General features: G+C 40.4%; 1 protein-coding gene across 9 annotated transcripts in view; it reads right to left on the bottom strand.

The window, feature by feature from the left end:
• Nucleotides 1–25,304, bottom strand: part of AFF1 (ALF transcription elongation factor 1) — a 167,801-nt gene that overhangs the window by 27,086 nt on the left and 115,411 nt on the right. For 8 of the 9 annotated variants that reach the window (XM_073340610.2, XM_073340611.2, XM_073340613.2 and 5 more), the window contains 8 exons: nt 22,131–22,217; nt 20,769–20,805; nt 20,323–20,374; nt 11,348–11,402; nt 11,194–11,231; nt 8,361–8,517; nt 4,803–5,720; nt 1,081–1,175 (listed from right to left, as the gene is read on the bottom strand). In XM_073340610.2, coding sequence (XP_073196711.1) covers nt 1,081–1,175; nt 4,803–5,720; nt 8,361–8,517; nt 11,194–11,231; nt 11,348–11,402; nt 20,323–20,374; nt 20,769–20,805; nt 22,131–22,217 — 1,439 coding nt within the window. The remainder of the gene's footprint in view (nt 1–1,080; nt 1,176–4,802; nt 5,721–8,360; nt 8,518–11,193; nt 11,232–11,347; nt 11,403–20,322; nt 20,375–20,768; nt 20,806–22,130; nt 22,218–25,304) is intronic. The other variant, XM_073340615.2, reaches the window with a different exon arrangement.

Below are 25,304 nucleotides of genomic sequence, written 5' to 3'. Positions count from 1 at the left end.
AACACATGTTCAGTCATCCAACACCACCAACTGTGACCTCTCGGACGGGAAAGAGTAGGACTTCTCAAAATAGACACGGTCTACCCAGCTAGGTTCTGTAGGCAAGTTGCCAAAACCACATGGTTAGCAGTATCAAAGACGGCTGACAGACCTAATTGTATCAGCAGTAACACCCGATTTTTGTCCATCATTAGGTGATCACCACTAACAAGACAACTGTGGCCTCCATATCAGAACCAAGCCAAAAACCAGAGACATCAAGGAAATCCGAGGCTGCTAGATGACCAAGTTCTTTATCACAACCTTCACAATATTCTTCTAAGCAAGAAAAGTTAGACAAGGTAGCACAATTAGGTGAGCCACTTACGCCCTGATCCAAAAAAGCACTGAAGCACAAACTTAACTTTAAACATGTTCATAGTTCCATAGAAATCATGTGCTTAAAGTTAAGCGTGTGCTTAAGTGCTTTGCTTGACTGGAGTCTTAGAGTGCAAAGACAGTTCATAGCATGCCAGAAGCCTCTCCTCTAAGGACAGAGCTATTGGTCAATCAGGGGACTGGCAATCACAGCTTCTGGGTTCTCTGTCCTGCTGTACCTGCTAACTGTCATGTGTGATCTTGAGTAAGTTACTTCATTGCTTTCTGCCTCAGTAAAATGGGTTCCGTGCCATCCTACTTCACAGAGGGTTTATGTGCCTTAATTGTTTGTAAAGCACTGCAATCCTGATTTTAAAAAACTGCTCTGAGTAGGAGTATAAAGTCTGCATGCACAGCTTCCAAAAAATAAAAATGATTGCTGAGGCGGAAAGGTGATGGGAAGGAACCAGGAGAGCAAGGAAAAGAAACAAAACAGCCCGATATATCCCAAAGGGCTCAAATCCAGATTTTAAAGGTATGTGCATATGTTGTTGGCAGCAAGTTGTAAAGATAAATTTGCACCGTATTGTATTTCAGATAGCATATACAGCACATTAAGCAATACCATCCTCGCAGGGAGACAAGGGGAAGCCACTCCTCACCAAAACCTTTTTTTTAAAAAGAGCTCAAGTTCACGCTTTTTTCTGGCATCTTTATACTCACTTCATTTTACTGGCGTCTCTGTAACTTGAAGACAACGATTTGGTTTCTTTCTCCAACTTGATTTTCTTCTTATCAGTCTCTTTCTCCGCTTCTCCCTGTTGAAAGCAAATCACCACCACTTAGACTCTACATACACATGTAAAAGTGCAGGCCAACATAGCTAAATTTGATTTCCTAATGTTAAAAGAAAAATACTAAAAATCCCAACATGCAAATCCAGATCATAGCTGATTAATCTAAACTTCAACTTCCTTGAAAAGAATTCCCAATGACATGAGATTGATTCTGGTGGATGGAGTGGAAATACTTCCTCCCCCCCCCGTGCCGCAAAAGAAAAAGGTAAAATATTTTCTGACTCATGCTTGTGACAGCAAGTATTTCTAAATTGGCTCTTGGTGTTTTGTTGCTAATGAATATGAATCATACAGAGCAATATAAAGCATATAAAAATTCCTTCCAGCTATGTCATCAATGGTAAGGGATTGTATTTTGTGATATGCCTCACTTGCCAAAAAGGGAAAATAAAGCACACGGAAGAGTTAAACCACACAGATTGTCCCAAGGTCATTTCAACAGGAATAAGATACAGGGAGAAACTGGGGGAAAAAAATGTTTGGAACAATTATCCATATGCTCTAAAAAAAAATACCAGCTTCTCAGGCAAAGAGATATACAGACAGAGCTGGTTAAATAAGATTTTAAAAATGTATTACAAGATCTGTGGTAATCATGTGTGTATATTTGTTGAATTATCAAGGGTGAAAAACTTAAAAACTATTTTAATATGGAAATACTGCAAAATTTGAATGAGTTAATCAATCTGCCCTGCCCACATAGCAGTTGGTACTAACCAAACGCATGTGAAGATTCTCTCTAAAAAGATGAGGGCATCACCTCATAAAGGGCTCAGTGCTGTGAGGTACCAATTGCCCTCAACTCTCATTGACTTCAAAAGGTATGCAATACCTCACAGGATTGGACATTTTATGAGTTGATGGCCCGTTTTTTTTTTGTTTGTTTTTAAAGAGCATCTCTTTAGATCACCAAGCTCCCAGTCTGTCAAACTCCTTAACTGAGAAACTGGGGTAGCGCACAGAGCCACCTGGCCGCACCTTGGAGCCGGAGTGGGGACATGTTTCCGGGCGCTGCTTGCAGTAAGCGCCACCCGGAGCCCTCAACCCTGAGCCTGCCCCACACCCCAATCCCCTGCCACAGCCCTGATCCCCCTCCCGCCCTCCGAACCCCTCATTCCCAGCCCCACCCCAGAGCCCTCACCTGCCTGTGCCCCAACAGCCTGCCCCATCTCTGATTCCCCTCCTGCCCTCTGAACCCATTGGTCCCAGCCCGGAGCACCTTCCTGCACCCAAAACCCCTCATCCCAGAGCTCTCACCCCCGCCACTCTGAACTCCTCATTTCTGGCCTCACCACAGAGCCCACACCCCCAGCCGGAGCCCTCACCCCCTCCCACACCGCTACCCCCAATTTCATGAGCATTCATGGCCCGCCATACAATTTCCATACCCTGATGTGGCCCTCAGGCCAAAATGTTTGCCCACCTCTTCTGTAGAGGCTTGTGCAATTCCCCCAGCAAGCCAGTGAAAGTTAATTTTTCAACCTGGCCCCAATAAATCCAGCAAAAAATTGCAAAAGGCCAATTTTTTTTTTCTTTACATAAATTAATTAGTCTCCTCTCCCTGAAGGTGTTCTTGAGAGTCAAGTCACTCATCTCTCTGCTCTCCTGGGGACAGAGCAGAAGAGACAGACTTACCTTTCAAAACTGGAGTTCTCTCTCACTTCCCCACAGTACAGATTTCTGGGTTCTCAAGTTTTTCCACCATTCCTTAGCAAAATAGGGGAAAGTGCCCTGTGTTCGATGGCCCCTTCCTCTCAAAAAAGAGTAGCTAATTCTCTTCCCAACAGCATAAAAATACTGCTATTCTCCCTCCAGTTGAGAGCAAATAATCTGGTGTTTCCTGAATAGTTAGGAAGAGCTGGGAATAGGCCCTGATGTAGCCATGATGAGTATACTCACCATGTGAACTCACTGTGCACATTGTAATGTACTGACTGTGTATATATGACATTATCCTCTAGGAGCGGGCACTCAGAGGAGTTAAAGGACCTACTGCTACTTCAGCTGAAGGAGCCGTCCTTGAGCTCAAGTGACAGAAGCATTTCCTTTTGTACTGAAGGACTAGGTTTTCAGTCCCAGCTCTGCAGATTAACTGTGTATTTTATATATCAATTGTTTCTTTTATCCGCAGCACACAGATTCTTTCCAGTATTTCAGAGCAGGTTATAGAGCAGAAGTACCATACTAAGGGTTAACTTTCTCTGTGCTTTTTAGGCCCCTACAGCTGCGACTATAGTTGTCAGAGAACACTTCAATTCACTTAACAAAGAAAATAGGTCTCCTTTTGAACAGACCAGCCCAGAAGAAGTTGGGCCCGAGGCTGGGTCTACACTCAGATTTTGTACTGGTATAATCATTTCAGTTAGAGGTATGATTTCTTTCCCCCAAATAAATATACAACTACAAATCCTAATATGGATGCAGTTATACCAGTATAAAGATTTGGTATGGGTGTAGCTATTCCTTTCCTATACAGAAATAAGCCACAGCAGTATTAGCATCTTTATATCAGTATAACTGCATCCTTGGGTGGGGCTTTGCCAGGGGGAGGGTATTGTAGAGTAGAACCTCAGAGTTACGAACTGACCGATCAACCTTATTTGGAACCAGAAGTACGCAATCAGGCAGCAGGAGACCAAATAAAGCAAGTACAGTACAGTACTGTGTTAAACGGAAACTACTAAAAAAATAAAGGGAAAGATTTGACAAGATTTAAAAAAAAAAGATTTGACAAGGTAAGGAAACTGTGCTTGTTTCATTTAAATTAAGATGGTTAAAATCAGACTTTTTCTTCTGCATAGTAAAATTTCAAATCTGTATTAAGTCAATGTTCAGTTGTAAACTTTTAAAAGAACCACCATAACATTTTGTTCAGCTTTATGAACATTTCAGAGTTACTAACAACCTCCATTCCTGAAGTCTCTGTAACTCTGAGGTTCTACTATACTGCTTTATGCAACTTGTGTGTGCAAACAAGGCCTAAGACACCCATCTCTGCTGAAGTGGAAGAGTTCTCACTGAGGGCATCCCTACAAGCAGGAGACAGAGGTACTCTCCTGCAACTGATATTGAATGGGTTATACAGATGAATGCACAACAAGGGAAGCATTTCAAATACCATGCTCCTTGTAGCAAAAAAGGCACCGTAGCCTCCTCCACTTACAAGTGTTGCTTTGGCTAAATTCAATTAATTGAAAGAGGGAGAAATCTAGAGAAACATTAGCAAAACCAGAGATTACATATTCCTAGAGCTGGTTGAAATTTTTTAACTAGAAATATTTTATTTTCTGAAAAATGACCTTTTTTGACAACACAAGATTTTGCTAAAAGCTTTCTGAATATTTTGTGACTTTTTAAAAAACAAGAACATTCCTGAACAGTTATTGATATTAATAATTTGCTGAACTGGTTTTTAATAAATAAAAATATTTAATAACTGGTTTGATAATAACATTTTAATTTAAATTTGATTATTTGAGGGAGGGGATGAAAAACATGAAATGTTATTAAAATTTCTCCCTCACCTCCACATTCCTTGCCAATTGAATAACACTGCTACCATTGCAAGAATGCTCCTCTCCCTCTCACCTTTCTCTTTTTGAGAGACTTGTTAGGAGTTTCTGTGCTTTTCTTTTCCAAATCCTGCTTCCTCGCACTTGGGAGCTCTTTACCATCAAGTTTCTTCTGGCGACTCCCTTTCCCAGGTGGCTGTGGAATTCTTGAAAGGAGACACAGCTCAATTTTAACCACAAGAGCATGAGGGACTGGGAAATCCCTCAGGGGCGATAACAACGTCTTATCCCTGATAGGCAAGAGAAGTTTGTCTCTATGGAAGTCTTCTCTGACCACAATGGCAGGCTTTTTGCCACTAGTCCTGGTGGGGGTGGCGGGCTTCTGGATTTGAGCTACAGGGCTGAGAGGGAAATGTTCTGGGGCACCACCAACCACAATGTCTTTCACAGGCTTAGAGTCCAAAAATGCTTTTGTAATGGCTTGGTGTGAGCTCTTGTGCTTTTTCTTTTCCAAGGGCTCTTGCACTGTTGGTTTCAATTCTTTTTTATCTCTGGATTTTGGCCTCCCTTTCGTTTTTACTTTGGGCTTGTTTCTGGAAGACTGGTCTTTAATCCCATATGGACCAGGCTCACTTTCCACTTTAAGGTTTCCCCTGTGAGCCTCTTGCAGTGGGGCCTTGCTGGGCTTCTTGGTACCAACTGTGAGCCTCTGAGAGGGCTCCTCAGTGCGCGTGGGAGACTTCTGGCAGGTCCGTTTGCTAGGAAGATGTACCCCCTGGGGAGCCCTGGTTATTTTGCTTGAGTTTTTGGGGTGCAACTCATTTGATTCAGAACGTTCATGAGAGCTGCTGCTGCTGCTTTTCCCTTGACCCTTGCTCTCCTGATGACCAGGCCTATGGACAACTTCACTGGGATTCTCATTTGGTGCTGCTGGTTGGTTCACCTTGGTTAGCCAGTTGTCCAGCTGCCATTTATTTGACGTTGGTGGGTCAGGCTGTAAAGAAAAAAAGTTTTATGGGAGTTATCTCTATGGATTATTCTGATGCCTGACATATTAGATGCTATCAAAACCCATTAAATTTTACCCCTACTAGTAAAGATATAGGAAATATAAGAACTTAGAGAGGACACACTGAGAAGCTTTTGAACAACATCAAAACAAAAAGTCCTCTCTTTTTGCATAGGGATAATCTGACTATTCATATCAGACTCCTGATCTCAGACAAGCTTCACCTTTGTATCAGTAAGAGACCTTTCATTCTCCATAGAAGTTTGGCCTTGGGTTGCCCTGTGCCAGAAGCAAACATTGTTGGCTGATTACCCAGTGCTGCTGACCCAATGTGAGTTAGGATAGTGACTGTGAAATGTAACTCACTTGTATCTTTAAAGCACTCTTCAGCTACAATGAAAGTTATTTCCCACCCCTCTTAGGGCACCTAGAGCTATTTTGTATCTATGGATTGGAATTGAGGTTAGAGTGAAAGATAGTGGGGGGAAAAACTTTGATGTGGGAATGTATGTCAGAAACTGCAAATGAAGGGAATTATCGCTACAGGCCCACTCTAAACTCTTCTGCTGCCAAATGACCTTCAGGTGCATTCCAGCAGCTGGGAATCCACAGAGCACAGAGATGGCCCCAGCCATGTTCCTTTTTTTCCAGCCATGCCCTTACACCAGAGAATAGCAGTCCTGGAGGATTCCCCTAGACTAGGCAGTCCTCACTAGCCAGATTCCCTGGGTTTAAGTCTGATTTGTACTGGGGAATACGTCTTCACTGCAAACACACACAAAAAGGTGAGTTTTCAACTCAAGTTAGCTAACTTGCAGATTTATTATGAGTTAGTAGATAGTATTAACCCCCCAGGCTCTGCTGTAGTGTTTGACTCAACCTGCTAACTACAACTGCCTTGTCCTCACTAACATTTTAGCTTGCGTAAAGATTTTTTTTTTTTTTTTTGCAGTGAAGACTTCACTTGAGACTTGGATCCGTAAGTGTAAGAGTGTACCCAGATTGCTGGGTTCTGTTTGATTCTTTATACGCTTCCCTGCTACTGCCAGCTGTTATTTGTGGTTTGTGCTTTCCTACATGTTTTCATTGCCTAACACCACCTTACTCAAGGTGGTAAGAGACCATAAAATAAGAAAGCAACGACTCTCAACAAGTCTTTAAGCAATCGCTTTTGTCTGTGATGAAGTTTTCTATATGTATTCAGTAAGTGAAATGTACTAACAGCCTTGCTCTCAGTTTACTTCAGGAGCTGCTGAAAGGATGAACTATAGCAAGAAAAGGACATAACATTCAATGGAAATTATCTGGTTAGTTCTTCTCCTTTCCCATCACCTAGTAATCTCAAGACAAGACAGCTAGGTTTATATATAGGAACAAAAGCATAACACTTATTTCCTTCAAATAGCACCTGAATTTTATCTGAACTTTACTCAAATGAAATCTGCAATCACACAAATTGGTGTATGTTGGGAATGGGGTGGAGAAGTATTTGTTTTTCAAGATTCCCGTGTCTTCTGTGCCAATAAACCTCAGTTTTGCCCAAATAATCTCCCTATATGTGTGCTCCTACACTTGTAATAGGAGAAAAAATTAGATTACAGGGTGCAAGAGGGCTTGGAAGAACAGAAGAAAATGTAAATTGCTATACCCTGACTGATGCATAAAGTGCTGCTGAATCTGCATGTATGATCAGAAATGTAGCCATGGGATACCATTTTACACCATTCTGTTAATTTGGAAACATTTTGTAGGTTCCCTCTTTCCCCCACTACACCACTGACGGAGAGATACAGTGTTTCAATGACATGTTGCACATAGCACAGCAATGCGCCTAACGCTTAACAGGGACTTGGAAAATATATTTTCATTTTGGAAGCAATCTGAAAAATGCCTCTGGTCTTGATTATGAAACTATGAAGCATTATCTTGAGTTCTGTTAGCTAACTTTCCCAACTAGGTCAATAAGGCCTCCAAAGCACCAGTAGGGCAGAAAAGCAAGCCAAGCTCAACAGCAGTGAGTCCAGGCACATTCCAGTGGAGACTTCCCATAGGTCTGATAATTTCAAACGAAATCTAAGAGAGAGGTTTCACCTCATCAAACGCAGCTGCCATTCGATTTCAGAAGGAAATGCACTGTTCTAAGAAAGAACAACCTTGCTTTAAATAGCAAAAAACTGGTTTCACAATAAAACAGCTCTCAAATAAAGGATCCATAATAATTACATACACAAAGATGAGCCTGAAACATTGAAGTCAAACACTGACCCAAACTACTGGAAAGTTTGGATGCTGGAGGTTTGGGTCTGGCCCATTTCTAGGGGGAATACTGCAGGCCATACTTGAAATGGGGAAGAGAGCACCAATCATGCAAGGATTTTGAAACATTCTTTCCGAAGCCCAATTATCCTGTGACCAAGGCCTATTTGACTTTCAAAGCTTGTTAAACAGCAAGTGAGAAAGTTCACGGAAGTGGCGTGGGGATTAAAAGAACCTGCATATAGAAGAGGATGACATTTTATCCCAAGGCTGCTTCCCTGTAACTATTTTGGCATTAGGTGAGTGAGGAGTCAGAAGCGGTAAGCTTGGTTAAGCCTCGCTACCTCTCTTGCATTCACCACACAGTACCTCAGACGTAGAAGTTCTCGGTGGCTCGTTCGCTTCGCTGTCACTCGAACTGCTCTCACTCTCTGAATCTGAAGAGCTGTCTGAGTCACTGGTGCTCCCTGACTCCGCACCGCTGGAATGTGCTGATGCCGCACTCTCGGGCTGCGATTGTGAGGCACTGCAAGGCCATCAGGAGATAAAATTAGAAAGCAGCATGGGTGAAAGTTTTATATTTTCATTGACATGGCAACATTTGGAATTAAAACAACTTACATTTTGGCACTGGTGAGAAGGCAAAGAATTCATTACCATACCATAAAAGAAAGGTAATGACTCAAAATAAACCCTCCCCTGAGCCAGATGAACTTGTGAGCAAAGTTTCACCTGGTACTATAACAGGTTGGGAAGCTCTATTTATATGGCAAAAATAAAAATGGTCACTGAGATTTTTCAAGTCTAGGTTTTCGAAAGACCAATACTCAATGGGACTGACAGATGCCAGTTAAATAGCTAAAGAAGTATGAGAGAAAATTAGTTTTCCTGAAAAGGTTTTACACACACACACACACACACACTCTTCACTGTATTTGCCTCCTTTGGTTTCCATTTCATCAGAAGCATTATTTAGTAAACTGCCATGCTAAAGTGGCATATTACCCCCAGAACACCCATCCCTTCAGAGCTCACTTCTGAAGTCTGCCTAAAACAGAAATGTACTAAGTTCAGTGGGAGTTGGGACTTACAAGCACAATGCATGTTTTGGAAAGGGGTTAAAAATAAAAATCACAGTATTAACCTAAGAAAACTCCCACGTCAACACCGATACATTTGCATGAGTTGCAGTCAGTTTTCTTGCTGATCCAGAGACTCATACTGACAGAAAGCTACATTTTAAGTGCTCTCCCAGAAGCAAATTGATTATCACTGCCCAAAATCGTCATGCCCTTCTGCAAGGCTGACTTTGCAGACCATTATTCTTTGCTTGAAGAATATAGTTAACAGGCCAAAAATGTGGTCTATATTTAAGCTGTCTCCATTTGGAAGGGTTCTGAGCTTTTTACTTTTTTTTAAAAAAATCATATGCCCATTCATTCCACCTTGAACACTGCTGCTGACTAGCTGCTTAAAAGATTGTATCAGCAATGCTCAGCTGTCATATCAGGAGGAGCTGAAGCAACTTGAAGTCTAGTTTACCCCTTTGCTGTACTTTGCATATGCAACTGTTTCTGGCTTCTTAGTGACTTAAAATCAGACATACACATTACTTGCCAATGTGGAATTGCCTATAATACCAGCTCAAGTAGGAACCTAAACACATTGGCCTAGGGGGGCAGGAAGAGTTAGAGGTGTAAACCCTTGACCTATTTATCCAGCCTCAAGACAAAAGGAAATTTTGCTTTCAGTTTAAAAAAAAAAAAATTAAGGCCAATTTTCAGACCTGTATCGATGTTAGACACACAAGTCCAAATTGAGGCATCTAAATAAGTAGACTGATTTTCAGTGGTGCTGAGCACCTCTCATCTCTCGCTGAGTCTATGACAGCTGCAGGTGCAAATTTTTGAAAAAAAGTCAAATCAATTAATTAGGTGCTTTAACATTAGGCCCTCGGGCCCAAGTTCTCAATCCTTACAGCTGCAAAGATGACCTTACAGGCATAGCCTCCTCTCCTCCTTCCCCCCCATCACCTCCTCCCCAAACGCTGTATTAGCCTAAAACAGCAGTTTGCGAAGAGATTAGAAATGCCTCTATTCATCCCAGCTGAATGTTAATTCTGAAGCTCTTAATGATGAGTGTTGAGTTTCAAAAGCACAAATGGTAAAAAAAGAAAAAAATCAAATGAGAGTTAGGCAGATGACTCGTTTGTGCTTTTGGAAATCTCCCTAAAACCCCTCAAATAATATAAATGCATTACTGCATGTGTATTTATCATATGCAGTTACTGCAACTATGCACACAAACTGAGCAAAATGCACATGCAAGTGGCAAAGTAAGACAAATAGACAAATAGTGGAGGTCCTGAAAATGCCATCTTTGCCCCATTGAAAACAGTAAAAACTCTAATAACTAAAAGGTCTGTTATTTCATAAGGACCATGTTTCTACTCTTGACCTCAGTGCAAACCTCCTATTATTATCCACAGGAGATCCATTGGGGACTGAGGGTACCATTTGGCTCTAACAACTTTATAGCTTTGGTCCACTGACCAAAATGAAAAATTTAATTCAGTTCTTTCCATAGCTTGAGCTTGATTCACTTGTGTTATACATTGCATACATGCATATAGATACATATATCTATCTCAAAGAGCACATGAGGACAACACTCTACATTCTCATAACTTTCCGTATCAGATGAGTTTCTCCTCTGACTTGCATAATCACTTTAATTAGCTGTCTTTTGACCAATTACTTTTACACCACACTAGAGCAAAAACAGCAACCAGATTAATTTACATTTATTAAAGGTTTCGAATATTTCTTGACTTCAGTGAAAGCTATCAGAAGAGCGTGAGCAAACAGAAATGAACCTCGAAACATCAGCTAAACCTGGCTAAGCACCGCAACCAATGAATTAAACTTCCAGAATACGCTAGTCAATCAGTCAGTACTTTTCCCTTTGCCTTCTAACTCGCTCGCTCATTCATCTGTACAAAGTGCCACGGGCCAGGTCCTCAGCTGGGGCATGTCAACAAAGCTGCTTGGTTTAATTCCATGGAGCTGCTCCACTTCACACCAACTGAGGATCTTCAAAAATCAAAATAACCTCCATCCTCCCCCATTCACTGCTGTGTACAAAGTATCAGGCACATTCTTCTTCCTGTTGCTCTAGTTAGTAGTTCTGGAACAAACAGTACCTTGGAGGAGCAGATGAGGGAGGTGGCTTTTCAGAGACCTAAGTATTTGAACAAAGAAAGAGGGGAGGAGGGGAAGGTTAGGTTAAATAGTACAGATCACACCGATTTAAAGGGATTTCTGTGCGTGTAGTATAATATAAAATGTCATACTGACCCGATCATCATCACTGTCTTCACTATCGCTGAGCTGGAGGTCATCTCGTAGCATTCTGAAAGACCAAAAAAAAAAAAAAAAAAAAAAAAGAAGAAGAAGAAAGAGGGACATATAGATGGATATGCTTTAAAAAGGCAGACTCTAAGAACAAAACCTGACCCTTCCGAAGTCGCGTGTCTCGTTCTGATCCCATACTTCAAAAAAAATTGGGATTTTGTTCCAAGATTTAAAACATTCTAGTATTAAATGCCATTATTACCTAAATAGACTATAATACATTACCTAGCTCTTCCACCTTACACATCTCAAAGTATTTACAAGGGAGGTCAGTAGCATTGTACCCATATCACAGATGAGGAAATTGAGGCACAGAGGAGAAGTGACTTGTCCAAGGTCAGCCAGCAAGCCATTGGCAGAGCTAGGCAAGTGCTCTATCCACTAGGCCATGATGCTTCCTGACAGAATAGGAAAGTTTTTTTGCAGGCACTAGAAGCAATGTATGGGCATTCACATTGTTTTTCTTGGATTACGATTACTTCCATTATCACATAAGTTCTCTTTTTGCAACTGAAGCCTCTAACTCAAGAATGCCTAAACCAATGCCAAGTTCAAGCTGAAACCCCCCCCCACCGCAATCTTCTTCCTCCTTTACGTAACAGGATGTCATGCTCCTGCACATCACACTAGGAAACATAATATTTAGTGCAATAAAGAGAAATACTAACAAATTCTGCTCTGATGTCACTGGGAGCAGAGAATGTGCAACAGAATTTGGTCATAACTTATTCACAAATATGTAGATGACTATCAGAGTAGGACTCTTCCAGTTGTCTCAGAGCATTAGGAAGAAAACAGTGCCTTGAAAAGGGGCGGCAAAAAATAGCTTGAGTCCCACTGCGTTTTTTTTTCTTCTTTCTGATGTATGAAGGCAGCCTGAAAGTCTACTGACCAAAAAAATCCTCCTAACTCAAAAAACTAGAAATGCAAGTCTTAGATACCCAGAGAACTAGTGACATGATATTTCAAAAGAGAAGAGACTTAAAGCTAAGGGACTGAGAGGGAAAGGAATTTTTATTCAGACAGTTTAAAAAGCATCCTTTGTTTTAAATCCCTGTTCAAACTAATGCTGAATGATCATTTGGGAAAAATGATTGCTCTGTTAACACATCAACACCCCCAGCTCTTTAAGGTGTGAGAACTCAGAGTAAATTTCTCTGGGACCCCCAGGAAGTCCTCCAGCAAAACCAGGGAAATATAGACTTGACATTCCTGATATTTTTCAACCAAGTTTTGAAAAATCCTGTCAGGCCTTCATTTTAGTTTGTACAGAGCCTAGCACAATGTGATCCTGGTCCATGACAATGTCTCTCCTAGGTGCTACATTGATACAAATTATAAATTAGAATAAAAGGGGGCTACCAAGTCCAACTTCTAAAAAAAAATCTTTGTAGGTCACCTTTAAAGACTTTAAGCAGTTCGATATTAAGATGCTGTGAACACACTACAGTAAAGCTTAAATAAACTGAGCAATTTCTTCTTTTCAGATACCATCCCCCTCATTTAGACAAATAAGCAAGATGTAATCTTACATTTACAAAATGCCCTTCATACCAAAGCATTCAGGCAAGCACAGATACATACACACTTTCACAAATTATTTCTAAACCACTGAAATATGACCAACTGGGCTGTGGAACTTGGCTGCTGAAGTGGTGAATCCCAAATCCAAATGAAACTGCAGGAGAAATTGCCTTGTCAGCCAGATAAGATCTATTTTAACAGTGAAGCAGCAACTGGCAGTCATGGTGGAACAGTAAACCATGATTCCTCTCAGAGCGCATGAGGTTTTTCAAGCACCAAACTAAATTACCATAATTCTAACAGTAATGAGAAAAGCTACATCTTTCTCTTAAATGGGGAATTATGCATAGGGAATGAACAAGGAATAGACGCAAGTGATAGTTTTGAAGGTTTTGTTTATTTGTGTTGCTTGTTCTGCTTTTACAGTTTCCTTTAAAAAGGGTGCTAACAAATCACCCTTCTCCACTCTTTCGGCATAAAACACAAGCCCCTTCAGTTACACTACGGGAAAGTACAGTTAGTTTTCAGGAGTCAGGAAATAGGATTAAAGAAAACCCCTCCAAAACCATTTTTGCACTTCTGGAAGCTAAGCCACCTTTCTAGGACATCTCCCAGCCAAGTCAAGCAAGCTATCTGAGTACCTGAAAAGCTACTGTATTAAAGATTAAACTTCCTGCAATCCCTACAAAAAATACAGGACATACAGTAATGCAGGAGTTCCTGTGTCCCTGAGCATAGCTGTTGTCATTGAAATCAGCCACTTTTTAAGCCTTTGCTAATGAAAATAAATCGTAATGAAATCTGGCTGTTCAGCATTCATGTCGTACAACAAATACTACTCGTGAAGGAGGAGATCTGCCAAGCGATGTCAGTATAGCTGCAACCCCACAGGGATACATACAGGGAGTTCAGAGAACCTGGTTATTAATTATTTCTTTTATTTCCTGATTCCATAAAATATATATAGTTTGTAGAACCCTCCAAAGAAGAAAGAATAAGCAAAATCTATTCCATAACTCTACAGAAGGACAACTTTAGACACTTCCAACTAAATGCTAAAATTTTAGAAATTGAATAGTAATGTCAGATGCCCAACATGTAGAACCTTAGAAACCTTATTTTCAGAAAGTCCTGAGAACCCACGCTCTAAAAATCCAGCCCCTTTAAGGTGCCCAAAACTGAGAGACCCCAAATTACTAGCCTCTTTCAAAAAATCTCATTAAACTCTTAAATGAAGAAAGCCAACTGAATTACATACTGCAAGTCAAAAATTTCTTTACCTAAATTATTTCTACCACCTTTCATTATTAAAAGAATTTTAAAGAGCCAACTTGTTACTATTTATGTTGTTTGTTTACTTCTTGCATTTTACTGAGTTTGGACAGTTTCACTTTATATACATTCAGCTTTACATTAAGAGTCTCAAGCGTTGGGTTATAAACATCACAGCGAAATGTTTTCATTGCTTTTTTCTCCCCTCTGAAAGTTCTGAACTCCTGAAAACAAAGTGATACAAAGGACTGGCCATGCGAGCCTTAACCAAACCGCTGCAATGTTTGAATGACAGTGAGCCAAACAGAGGTTCTTTGTATCTCTGGATTGGGTAAGTACCCCATATGCTGTTGGTAGTAAAGTGTAATAAATCTTTACTAATTTCATTTTTAATGACACATTCTTTTGTTTGAACATGTTCTTGCAGCTGTTAAAGCAGAGTTAAAAAAAAATCTGCTTTAAAATGCATGTGTTCCTGTGGGATTCTCACATGACTCAGAGCTTACTGGAAGTTAAACTACTTCGGTCCATTGCTTTTTGCATATGCACTAAATTAACAAATATTTTTTCCCTCTTCTCACAAATTCATCCATCCTCACTGCAAAGCCTGTGCTCCAAACCAAGGTTCTGATCCTACTAACTTTACTCACTGAGTAATCCTCACTCAAGCAAACAGTCTCGTTGCAGCTAACTTGCATGAGTAAGAGTTTGCATGATCGACCCCTAAGCAAAGCTACAAGTCTGTTTTCCAGACAAAGACTAAGCTATTCAAGTATCTGAACAGTCTTTTCCCATTAACCTACATATTCTTGCTTTCTTGTTGGAGTCTAAAGCTGGAGTGTCCTTTTCTGAAATCAATGTATTGCTAAAAGGTGCTAGAATGACCATCTTGCAAAGTGAAGTCCTCTGATTAATTACAATACAGAAACAGCACAGGGTCAGCAGTAATGCAAGGATCTACATACACTATCCTGTCTTAAGTGACTTTTAACTTATGGGTGTTTAAATCTCCATGACTATTCAATCCTTCATCTTTCTGAAGAGACGGGCAACCAGAATGGCTGTTTTTTTCTGGAGGGCAATGCAGCCAACTGTTCTTTAGGAATTAGACAGACCTTTGGGGAATTAGTCATTAGAAGGTGATAACTACCACCTTGAGTAAACTCTGAGCCAGCCAGCCATCCAGCAAATGTTTCATACTCCATTACCAATTTCAAACCACAAGTTTCAGGCTGCCCAGATGTTTAAAAAAACCCAAAACCCTACTAGGAACTTCTTTAAAGTCTGGGCTACAGATGCATTTCCTTCCAAGGCAACAAGACGATGTAAGAGAAAGCACTAAGACTGTTAGGAAGTCCTCTTTAAATTGCATTATTTTAAGAAGTGCCTTCCACTTAAGCTATTAGTAAATGAAACTGGTTGGTTGGCTCAACAAATAATTCTTCAAATGAGTCATGCTTTCAAATAGATAAACAGATAGCCAGTTTCCTACATAACATTTCAACAAGTTGTTAAATAGCCTACTTAAAGAAAATAAACCCAGACTAATATTTTTAAGACTTTAATTAGCTCAGTAGTTGCCATATTTTTAAGTGCTGTCGCATTCTATTCTGTAGTGTGTAGAAACTGCAGCACATGTACACACTCATTCTCTCAGAAAACCTATTAAAAAAAAAAAGCTTTCTTAGGGAAGCAGTTCTAAAACTAATGTAGCATGCCAGAAAGGAACAGCTCCACTGAATGCACAAGCTGGTCTCTCTGCAGGCCTGGTTAGAGACACATTAGCGAGAATGAACTTGGCGTCTCCCCTTCTAAAAAGAAAGGCTACTTCCATTCGAATTAAGCCAGGTGCTAACTTAAGGGCCTTATTCAAGAATGAAAGCCATCTGGGAAATCCTTGTACGTTCTATATAGCTGAATGCTTAATTTGGGCACACAGACGCATAGGGATTTCAACCTCTAATTAACCAGCACAAATGCTGTTTGTTTTCAGTCAACTACACTTCCTAACGTGAGCTACTCTAAGCGGCTGCATTTTCAGACAGTCACATGTATTTCGAAGAGCAAAGGAAGAATGTGCCATTGTATAAATGAAAACAAAAATCAGAGATGCATCAGTTCAAGAAGGCGGTGTAATTAAGTCTCTGGGCAAATCATGGCTTCCACCATTAGATATGCAAATCTAAGTCACTTCTCCTTCACACTGACTGGCTATGCATTTTGGTCGATTACACTTACAGACATCGTGGATACATCAACATCTGAGCAAAAACTAATTCTCATGTCCTGATAAAGCAGTCACCATTAAAAGACACATTTAAAATTAGATATTGCTGGGTGGCATCTGAGAGAATCAGCTTCCCTTTATATCTAAAATAAAATAATTCTGGGGGTAATGGCTTGTATTGGACCCAATCCTTCCTTGTGTTACACTTTGAGTAGTCATTCACACTTGTGCCAAGTGCATGAAGAACACTACTCGCTCAGAATTTACCTTTCACTGATACTGGTGGGAGCATTTTATACTCACCTGTGCCCTCTGCACAGCTGTCAACATGCAAGACAGTGGAGAATGAGGCCCATTGACTTTTTGATGCTTTCTATTGTACATCAAGCAGCTATAATTTACTTTGTTCTGGTAGGCCTTGTCTATGCTAGGGAGTTTTATCAAGAAAGGCTCACCAGTGCTACCTCTGATTCAGCTGCATTGGTGAGAGCCCTGCCTTTCTTTAACTCACACACAGTGCTAGAAACACTGGAAGCCATCACAGCTTAGGCTCTGCCATGTCTCCCACTGATTCAATATAGCTGGGATTTTTGGTTTTTTTAAATGGAATTCCCTAGTGTCCTTAATGATGGGAGAGAAGCTACAGAACTACTAGGCAGAACCTCAGAGTTGCTGTGTTCTGGAAAACTGACCCTCTTCTAATGAGAATGGTCAGGAAAGCATCCTGCTGAACTGGTGTTGAAAATAGTTTAACGACTAGCGTAGAGGAGATTAAGCACCACTACTGCAAGCCTGGGTAAAACTTCTATCCCTGCCTACACTAGAGAAATTCTGCAAAACTCTCCTACAGATATAGCAGCAATGTTGGGAGCCCCACGGTAGACAGGGTGTTGGCTACTGCCAGTATTTTATGCACCGTATCAATTAGCTGTTCCAAACAGAATTAGAAAACAGAGTGTCTACACTAAGGCTCCCGATGTTACTATTACCAGTGGAAGAGAACTTTGAAGTATCTAGCTCAAACCACCATCACAGTGAAGCCTGAACAACACTCCCTGGGAACCTGAGTAGCACTTGAGTAGCTAGACTGTGTTGCCACAGCTTCACTGCTGTAGTTATTTGAGCTAGATAGATCAAAGCTAGCTCTGGTATATCTACCTGTGCTGCAGTCACACCTGTGATTCCAGCAGAGAGATACCCCGAGAGCTGCTGACACTGGTACTTTTATCTAAAGGAGAGGAAAGGGAAGAAGTCATTGAAGGTGTGTGTGGAGGGGAGGCGCGGGAATCGCTGGTGGGAAAGCAAAGGCAAAAGAGAGGGAAGAGAAGCTAGGTGGCCCAATCTATGGGATTCCAGCCAGAAACCCTTAATATGGCATGAAAGGACAACTAATGGGCCCAGATGGCAGTTGGGTATGTTTAGTAGATCTTACAGCACTCAGATACAAAATCCCTTCAGGCTCAGTTCAATTGAGCAGGAAAGCCAGAGCACAGGCCAGTTCTGCTTTTCCCCCATCCCTGTTCTGAACAATGTTAAAAATGCCTAATTTCATTGCTAGTGGTTAAAACAGAGTCCGGGTGGGGGAACCTCTCTCCAGTTTGTAACACTCAGGGCTAGTCTACACTGGCAACGTTAAAGCACCAGCACTTTAACATGGCTTGGGTGGTCACAGCAGAGCGCTGGGAGAGAGCTCCCCCAGCGCTCTAAAAAACCCACCTTCATGAGGGGGCATAGTGTTTTTTCACACCCCTGAGCAAGAAAGTTGAAGAGCTGTAAATTGCCAGTGCAGACAAGCCCTCAGAGAACAACATTCCTATTAGTAACATTATGTGGCTTTAAATACTGCAACAATTGCTAAACATAAAACGATTCAGCAATTACCCTGCTATGTGAATTGCCCTTGGGTAACTTAGCACTCTTTACTTGAAACTTAGTCTTATACAAGGCTCAGAATCTATCAATGCTGCCATCTGGTCTGGTTAACCTTACAGGACTAAATTTCATCACACAACAATACTTTGAAACAGTTAACCTAATTCCCTGGTTACTGTTTTCACCTGCTACTAATGCTACAAAGTCACTGTGTTACAATTATTAACCTTCTCTACACACATGAAAGAGAAAAATTAATCACTTACTAGCTGGCATTCCCTAACACCCACCAGCCCCCTAAACCTTTTCAAAATATAAACACTTAAATTCAGATTTTCAAAATGCTCAGCCATGGCCTAACATTGGAGTTTACTTCAATGGAAGCAGAGTTAGGCCAACACAGACCTTCTGAAAAACTTACACTAAATCAACCTTGTCCCAATATTCCTGTATTAAAATTAGCAGAGGAAGTATCATTGCAATTCCTGATACCACTAGGAGGATTTCAATGTTACATACAAAGGCCTTGACTCCTAATCCATACAGGTGGAACCCTCTGCCTTGAGGAACCACATTGATGTCCTTGGGGCCACACTGCACATCTGATTGGGACCACAGGGAGTAGAATGAAAGGATCGGTGTTTAATATAATCATATCTAGGCAAGGATTCCTAAACTTTTGAAAAATCTTATTCTCCAGTCTATAAACTAGTTCTTTATCAGTGGCACAATGTAACGCGTATGAAATCCAAACACCCACTTGGCTAAAAGCTCTGGAAGAATTAAGCAGTTCTAAAAACCAAAGCTAAACGGATATGTAAATTTAGGAGAGCAATATTTTAATGGAAGAAAAATGTACTCATAAAAGTTCTCCTATAAAACAGGAAAGGATTTAGTGGAGAAAATTCTTATTTCACACACAGAAATGAGGTCACAAAGTCACCCCTACTTTTCCTTTCAGCAAAAACCATTCATCAATAGTTTATGTGCGGTCATAGTAGTTTTCAATGTCAATAAGACTATAACAGTTAAACCAAGTTATACCCAGTAAAAATGTTTTGTGGACTAGAAAATCTCTCTCATTCAGAACAAATTATAAATTTACTGATCTTAGAAAACACAACTAACAAAGAGAACAGAGGCAAAGCAAATAAGTAGCCAAGCAAAGCAAATAAGTAGCCAATAAGAAACCCTCATACTATGCAGCTGGCTAACAGACACTACACTATTTTGCTACAAACACTAAATTTTTAATGTTTGGCTTAAGCACAAGCTTACACCCTAATTTTCAGAAGCAGAAATAAAGACTCTCTCGTTATTTGAAGGATTAAAAGAATGATTCACCTTTAAAACAAACAGGAAACCAGCAATAAAGTCATTCATGAAACTTTTCTTTTGGATAACTGGAAAGAATAATCCAAGAGACCAATATTATCTTTATAATCATAGAAATATCATTATTGGTCTTTTAATAATTTTAATCTATAGTTTCCCAAAATCCAACAGCACACTAAGTGCTATAAAAATCTGAATTTGAGACTGAGGAGTAAGTGCTTGACTAGTAAATCAGAACTGCAAGTACTTCTGTCTAAGAGAAAGAATGGTACTGGGTACTTTACTAATCTTCATAGACTTTAAACTATATACATGAAAGGAAACAGAAGCACATTTGCATTTAAGACAAGAACTTCATGTGCTATTTGTAGTTCAAACAGTGTGAAGTATGGCTAGATATTAAGCAGTGATAGAGACAGAGCAAAAAACTTCAAAGCATATCATCAGTAATATTGAAAAAACCCAATTCATTAAGGGCCTGATCTAATGCGCACTGAAGTCTAATGTAGTCTTTCCATTGACTTCAATGTGTGTTGGATCAGACCCTACATTTATTGAAAGAGGATTGCTAAAACTTCCATCTCCACAAAAATCCAGTAAACCAGGGTTTAAAACAGGTAACGCCCACCATAATTCCATAACTGCAGCTCACTGAACATATCACCAAGAAGTGAATCTGGTTACTTACGATGTTCCTTGCTGTGAATTAGGCAATGCTTTTGAAGGTGCATCATACTGCTCTGTAAAACCAAAGAAACACAGTGGGTGTTGTACACCTCATTTGTGCCATATTTTATTGCACTGACTTTTTATTTGTGTTTTTAAATAACTTGATCTTTGGGTCAGGAATTTTCACAGACATATGATGCTGATCCAGCATATCACCCTGGCTATTGACCACTCAAGACACACAAAATAAAGATCAAGGCCCCAGTTCAACAAAGCCCTCCAGCATATGCTTAAATTTGAGTATGTGCTTAAGTTCATCCCTTCTAAATCACTTAAATCCTTTTGAAAATCTCTCCCCTATGTAACACACTCACTCTCCACCCCCTCCCCCCCGCCCTGCACCCTGTATGGATGCTCCCTTTATAATATCAAGTCTGATTTGGATTTTTTTTTCTTTTTACTTACTCTGATTCTGTATTACAGATCCAACAAGCTGGGATTCCTAGAAAGAAAGAAAGAATGAATAAAAGCTAAAAATTAAAATGTTTATAAAAAGTTGAGAGAGACACAAGGTGGGTGAGGTAATATATTTTATAGGAACAGCTTCTGTTGGTGAGAGAGACAAGCTTTCAAGCTTACACACAGCTCTTCTTCAGTTCTTTCAGAGAACTAGACCTAATATAGTATTAATTATAATAGCTGTCTGTTTTCAGTTATCTGCATTTTGTTTCTGGAGGCATAGGCCCGATTTTGTAGAGGTGTTGAGCACTCATTCACCGCTCTCAAGAACTTAAAATAGACTTGTGGATATTCAGCACTTCTGAAAAACCAGGCCCAACAGTTTCAACTGAGTTACCCGTTATATGAAAATCTGTTTTGTTGAAGTCTGACATTCTGTCTTTGCGATGATGCAGAACCCTAAGATGTACTGAGATCATTTATCATGGACATCGTGAGACGTACTAGTAATGTCAACAGTACATATATTATTAGTAAGCCGTATTAATTTTTGAATCATGAAATAAAGTGAAAAGAAGATTTGGTAAACATTTAGGAGGATACTTTTAAAGTGATCATAAAGAGTAGTAATTGTTTATGCTATAAACACAGATGAGACCTTGCAAATCTTTGTGAAAGTATGAATTATTTTTGAAGACCAAGATCCTGACAAATATACATTAGGGTTTTTCTTTTCCTGATTATTCATCCAAAGTTTTTCTATTGCTCAAGATGTGTTGTATAATGGACAACGAGACTTCAGTGTAAAATAAAAAAGGTAGGAGAGGATTACAGCTGGACACATACAAGAAGTTTGTAGCCCAAATAAACCTAATTACTCAGAAGCAAAAGCTAACCTAATTTTGATCCAAAAAGATGGGTTTAAAATAAGGTAGAGTGACTTTATATTTAAAATCCATCCTGCTTTCATTTCATATCTGCGTTTTCTAAATAAAAACAAAATCTAACAGCCAACTGCTGTACTGAAAGAGATGACCTCAGGTGAAAACGTATCCCAGTCGAAAGCTTATTCTTAGGTTATGTCTGCACAATGGGCACTATCGCTACAGCATTGTAACCCCAGACTGCAGACGCAAAGAAACCCAACAAAAGGAGTTTTTCCATCACTGTAGAAACTCCACCTCCCCAAATGAAGGTACCTAGGTCAACAGAAGCATTCTTCTATTGACCTAGTTACATCTACACTGGGGTAGATGGATTTTTCACACCCCCGAGCATCACCGTTATGTCAACCTAAGTTTTAAACGTAGACCAGACCTTACACATTAAAAAGTACGTGGGGAGGAGGGGAGATTGTTCGTTTTTTACCTTTATTGGAAAAGGAAATTTTGAAGGCTCAGCTGTGCTAGGCGTATGGATAGCTGTCAAGGGAGGTGGCCATGAGTGGGTCATTTCCTAGAAAAGAATTAAAAGAAAAAGGATAGATATTAAATGTTTTGGTTTTTTTAAACTACTGATACCCAGGAGAAGTTCTACACCGTTCCTATTAATACACTGAAAAGTCCCTGATGGGCCTGCTTATAGCTAGAAAATTATTTAGAGAACATTTCCTGTGAAATTTACATTCTGGTCATTCTCAATACAAAGCTATGGCCCCTAACTTGCAAACACTTACACGTGGGAGCAGTCCCACTGAAGTCTGTAGAGTTAAGTATATGTCTAAGTGTTTGCAGGATTGGGGCCTAATACATTCCAGCTATTAGAAGTAATAAAGGCAGATGCAAATAAAAACTTAATGCAAGCTCTTTGGCTTTCAAAGTGCAGGACTTGCCTATTATGAAAGTCATCACAGTCACTGATGGAGACACAATGGATAAATAACTGATGCCATTTTAGAAGGCTTTTCATAATACCAGGGGGTCAACCAGCGAACTCTGGCTGCAACTAATCTTCTCTTACTATCTGCTTTTAAGCAACCCACTCAGATTTGGAGCTGAAACTGCCTCCATTGGCACCATTAAAAACTGAGCATTCACTGCTCCGGGTACCTGTGGTATGACTTAATCCTTCAGAAGCCGGTTATCCTGAGATTAATACATTTTAATGCCAGAATGGAGAACTATGATCACCTGTCTGATCTCCTGCATAACATGGGCCATAGAATTTCACCCAATAATTACTGTAATGGGCCCAACAACTTGTGGGTGAACAAGCACCTCCCTTTTAGACAGGGGTAGTCAATAGGTGGACCGTGGGCAAAATCTAGACCACCAGACACTTTTTAATGAACCGCCAAATCTGTTTATTTACTTATCATCATCATCGCAATGTGAAAACACACATCACAGTGTGTTTCTCTAGAGTCTGGACCTTGACTATACCTTGACCAAGAAATCTGGACCTTGAAAAAAAAAAATTAAACTGACTACCCCTGCTTTTAGGAATAAAGGCAGTCTCAATTTAAAGACTGAGCGACGGAGCTATTCAAAACGCTTTAAAAACTGGCCAGTTTCAAGGATTTTCCTGTCACCACTGGGGACCAGTATAACTGACAGGCAAGCTGAACCCAGGAGGATTGGGTCCAGACTCAAGGAGGGAAACAATCCTGATGCAATTCTAGCTCTTCAGAAATCCCTCTTCCCTTCTCACCTGCATTCCAGATATTCCCCTCCTCCCACCATTGCTAGGTGCCATCTTCTGGTGCTTGTTCCTAGCCTGAGAAGCAGCAGGGTACAGAAGCAACTGGAATTGGTAGGGCGTAAGGTAGAGAATGAATAATGCCTCTTGTGGCACTCAGGCCTTGTCTAACCTAGGATTTTAAAAGTGTGTTGTTAGAAAACATTAGCTACTGTTCTAACTTATGTGTCTGAAAAAGTCTAGTGTAGACAAGGCTCTGCCTTTAACACATGCTCAGCTCGCTGAGTTGCAGCCTCATCTAGACAAGGCCTCAGGGAACATTGGGGTTCAAGAAATTAGAAGACCCTGGTTACATCCAGAAAAAATGGCACTTACTTAGCTCCTGTCCCTTAGCTCTTAGAACCTTCTCCACCAGTGCTACTCAAAGTGGTGGTCCGCAGACCAGAGGCATCGACTGCCGGTCTGCGCGCACATTGGAAAAAAAATGCCAGTCCCCCACACCAGATAGCTTGAGAAGCACTGCTCTAGACAGTACTCATTCCAAGGTCTAAACATAAATCCATAGGACTGGTCATTTCCTCCTTCTCATCCCAGTAGTATTTCTTATCTCATGTTCCAACAGACACTTTTGCGTTTAACGAACAAGAATTTCCCTTATTCCCCAGTCCATATTCTCCTCTTTACTCAGCCTTAAGCTCATCGTTCTGAATTGGTGTCATCACAATTGTTCCTCACGGAAAAAGAGTATAAAGCCAGGCACTGACTTCACTGGAGGCAGAAATGACCGAATGAAATTAGCATGGCAGAAAGATCACTGCGAACGGAAACATCTGCAGTTTGACAAAGAGTTTACACAAATTAACAGGTAAATTATTTGTGCATAAGTGTTCCTCTTTGTACCACAGTCTGACGCAATCTTCTCTACCAGGAGCAACATGGTAGAGAAACATCTCTAGCTTCCCAACCAAATCACATTTCAAAGAAGGATTTTAATGTGCAGAAGAGATTTACATTTAAAAAGTCCACATTGTTATATTTGACTCTACAAACATCCATTAAGGTGGTCAAGTGAGATTTCTACGCATGAGCTGCGGGCGGAGTATTTTATAGACCTTATCATCATCTTTATGAGCCTCTTATCACAGCTACTCTAAGTAAATGTGTGATCAAATCATCATTACCTTAGTCCTCTTTCTCTCTTCACTCCTATTGTTACATAGAATCACCAGAGTGGAAGGGACCTGTCAAAAGCTCATCTAGTCCAGTCCCCTGCACTCATGGCAGGACTAAGTATTATCTAGACCATTCCTGACAGGTGTTTGTCTAACCTGCTCTTAAAAATCTCCAATGATGGAGACTCCACAACCTCCCAAGGCAATTTATTCCACCCTGACAGTTTATTCCACCCAATTTATTAACCACCCTGACAGTTAGGAAGTTTTTCCTAATGTCCAACCTAAACCGCCCTTGCTGCAATTTTAGCGCATTGCTTCTTATCCTATCCTCAGAGGTTTGTTGCATTCACTTGCTGCAACTTGTTTCAAAATTAGATTACAAGCTCTTTGGGGCATGGACCACGTCTCCATATATTTGTGCAATGCCTAACACTTTGGGTTCCTAATCATGATTGGTTCCTTTGGGCACTACAGTATTAATACTAATCAGAATCTGTTATCACACAGGAAAGCAGTGTATTTCCTAAAATGTGAGGGGAAAGGGTAGCACTTACGCAATGGTAACAAATATTGCACCTGGTAGTAAGTTTTTGTAGGATCATGTCTCAAAATGAAACAGTGCCCTCATTACATATTCTGGTTATGACTGACAGGTCAGAATATTGACTTTTTGAAGCAACATTGAGGGAAACGAGTGGTAGAAATATGCATCCCTGATGAGATACAGAGC

This window comes from Lepidochelys kempii, chromosome 4 (genome assembly GCF_965140285.1).
Source record: "Lepidochelys kempii isolate rLepKem1 chromosome 4, rLepKem1.hap1, whole genome shotgun sequence".
NCBI lineage: Eukaryota > Metazoa > Chordata > Testudines > Cheloniidae > Lepidochelys > Lepidochelys kempii.
Note: the sequence above shows the minus strand (reverse complement) of the source record. Positions and strands in the feature narration are given on the sequence as shown.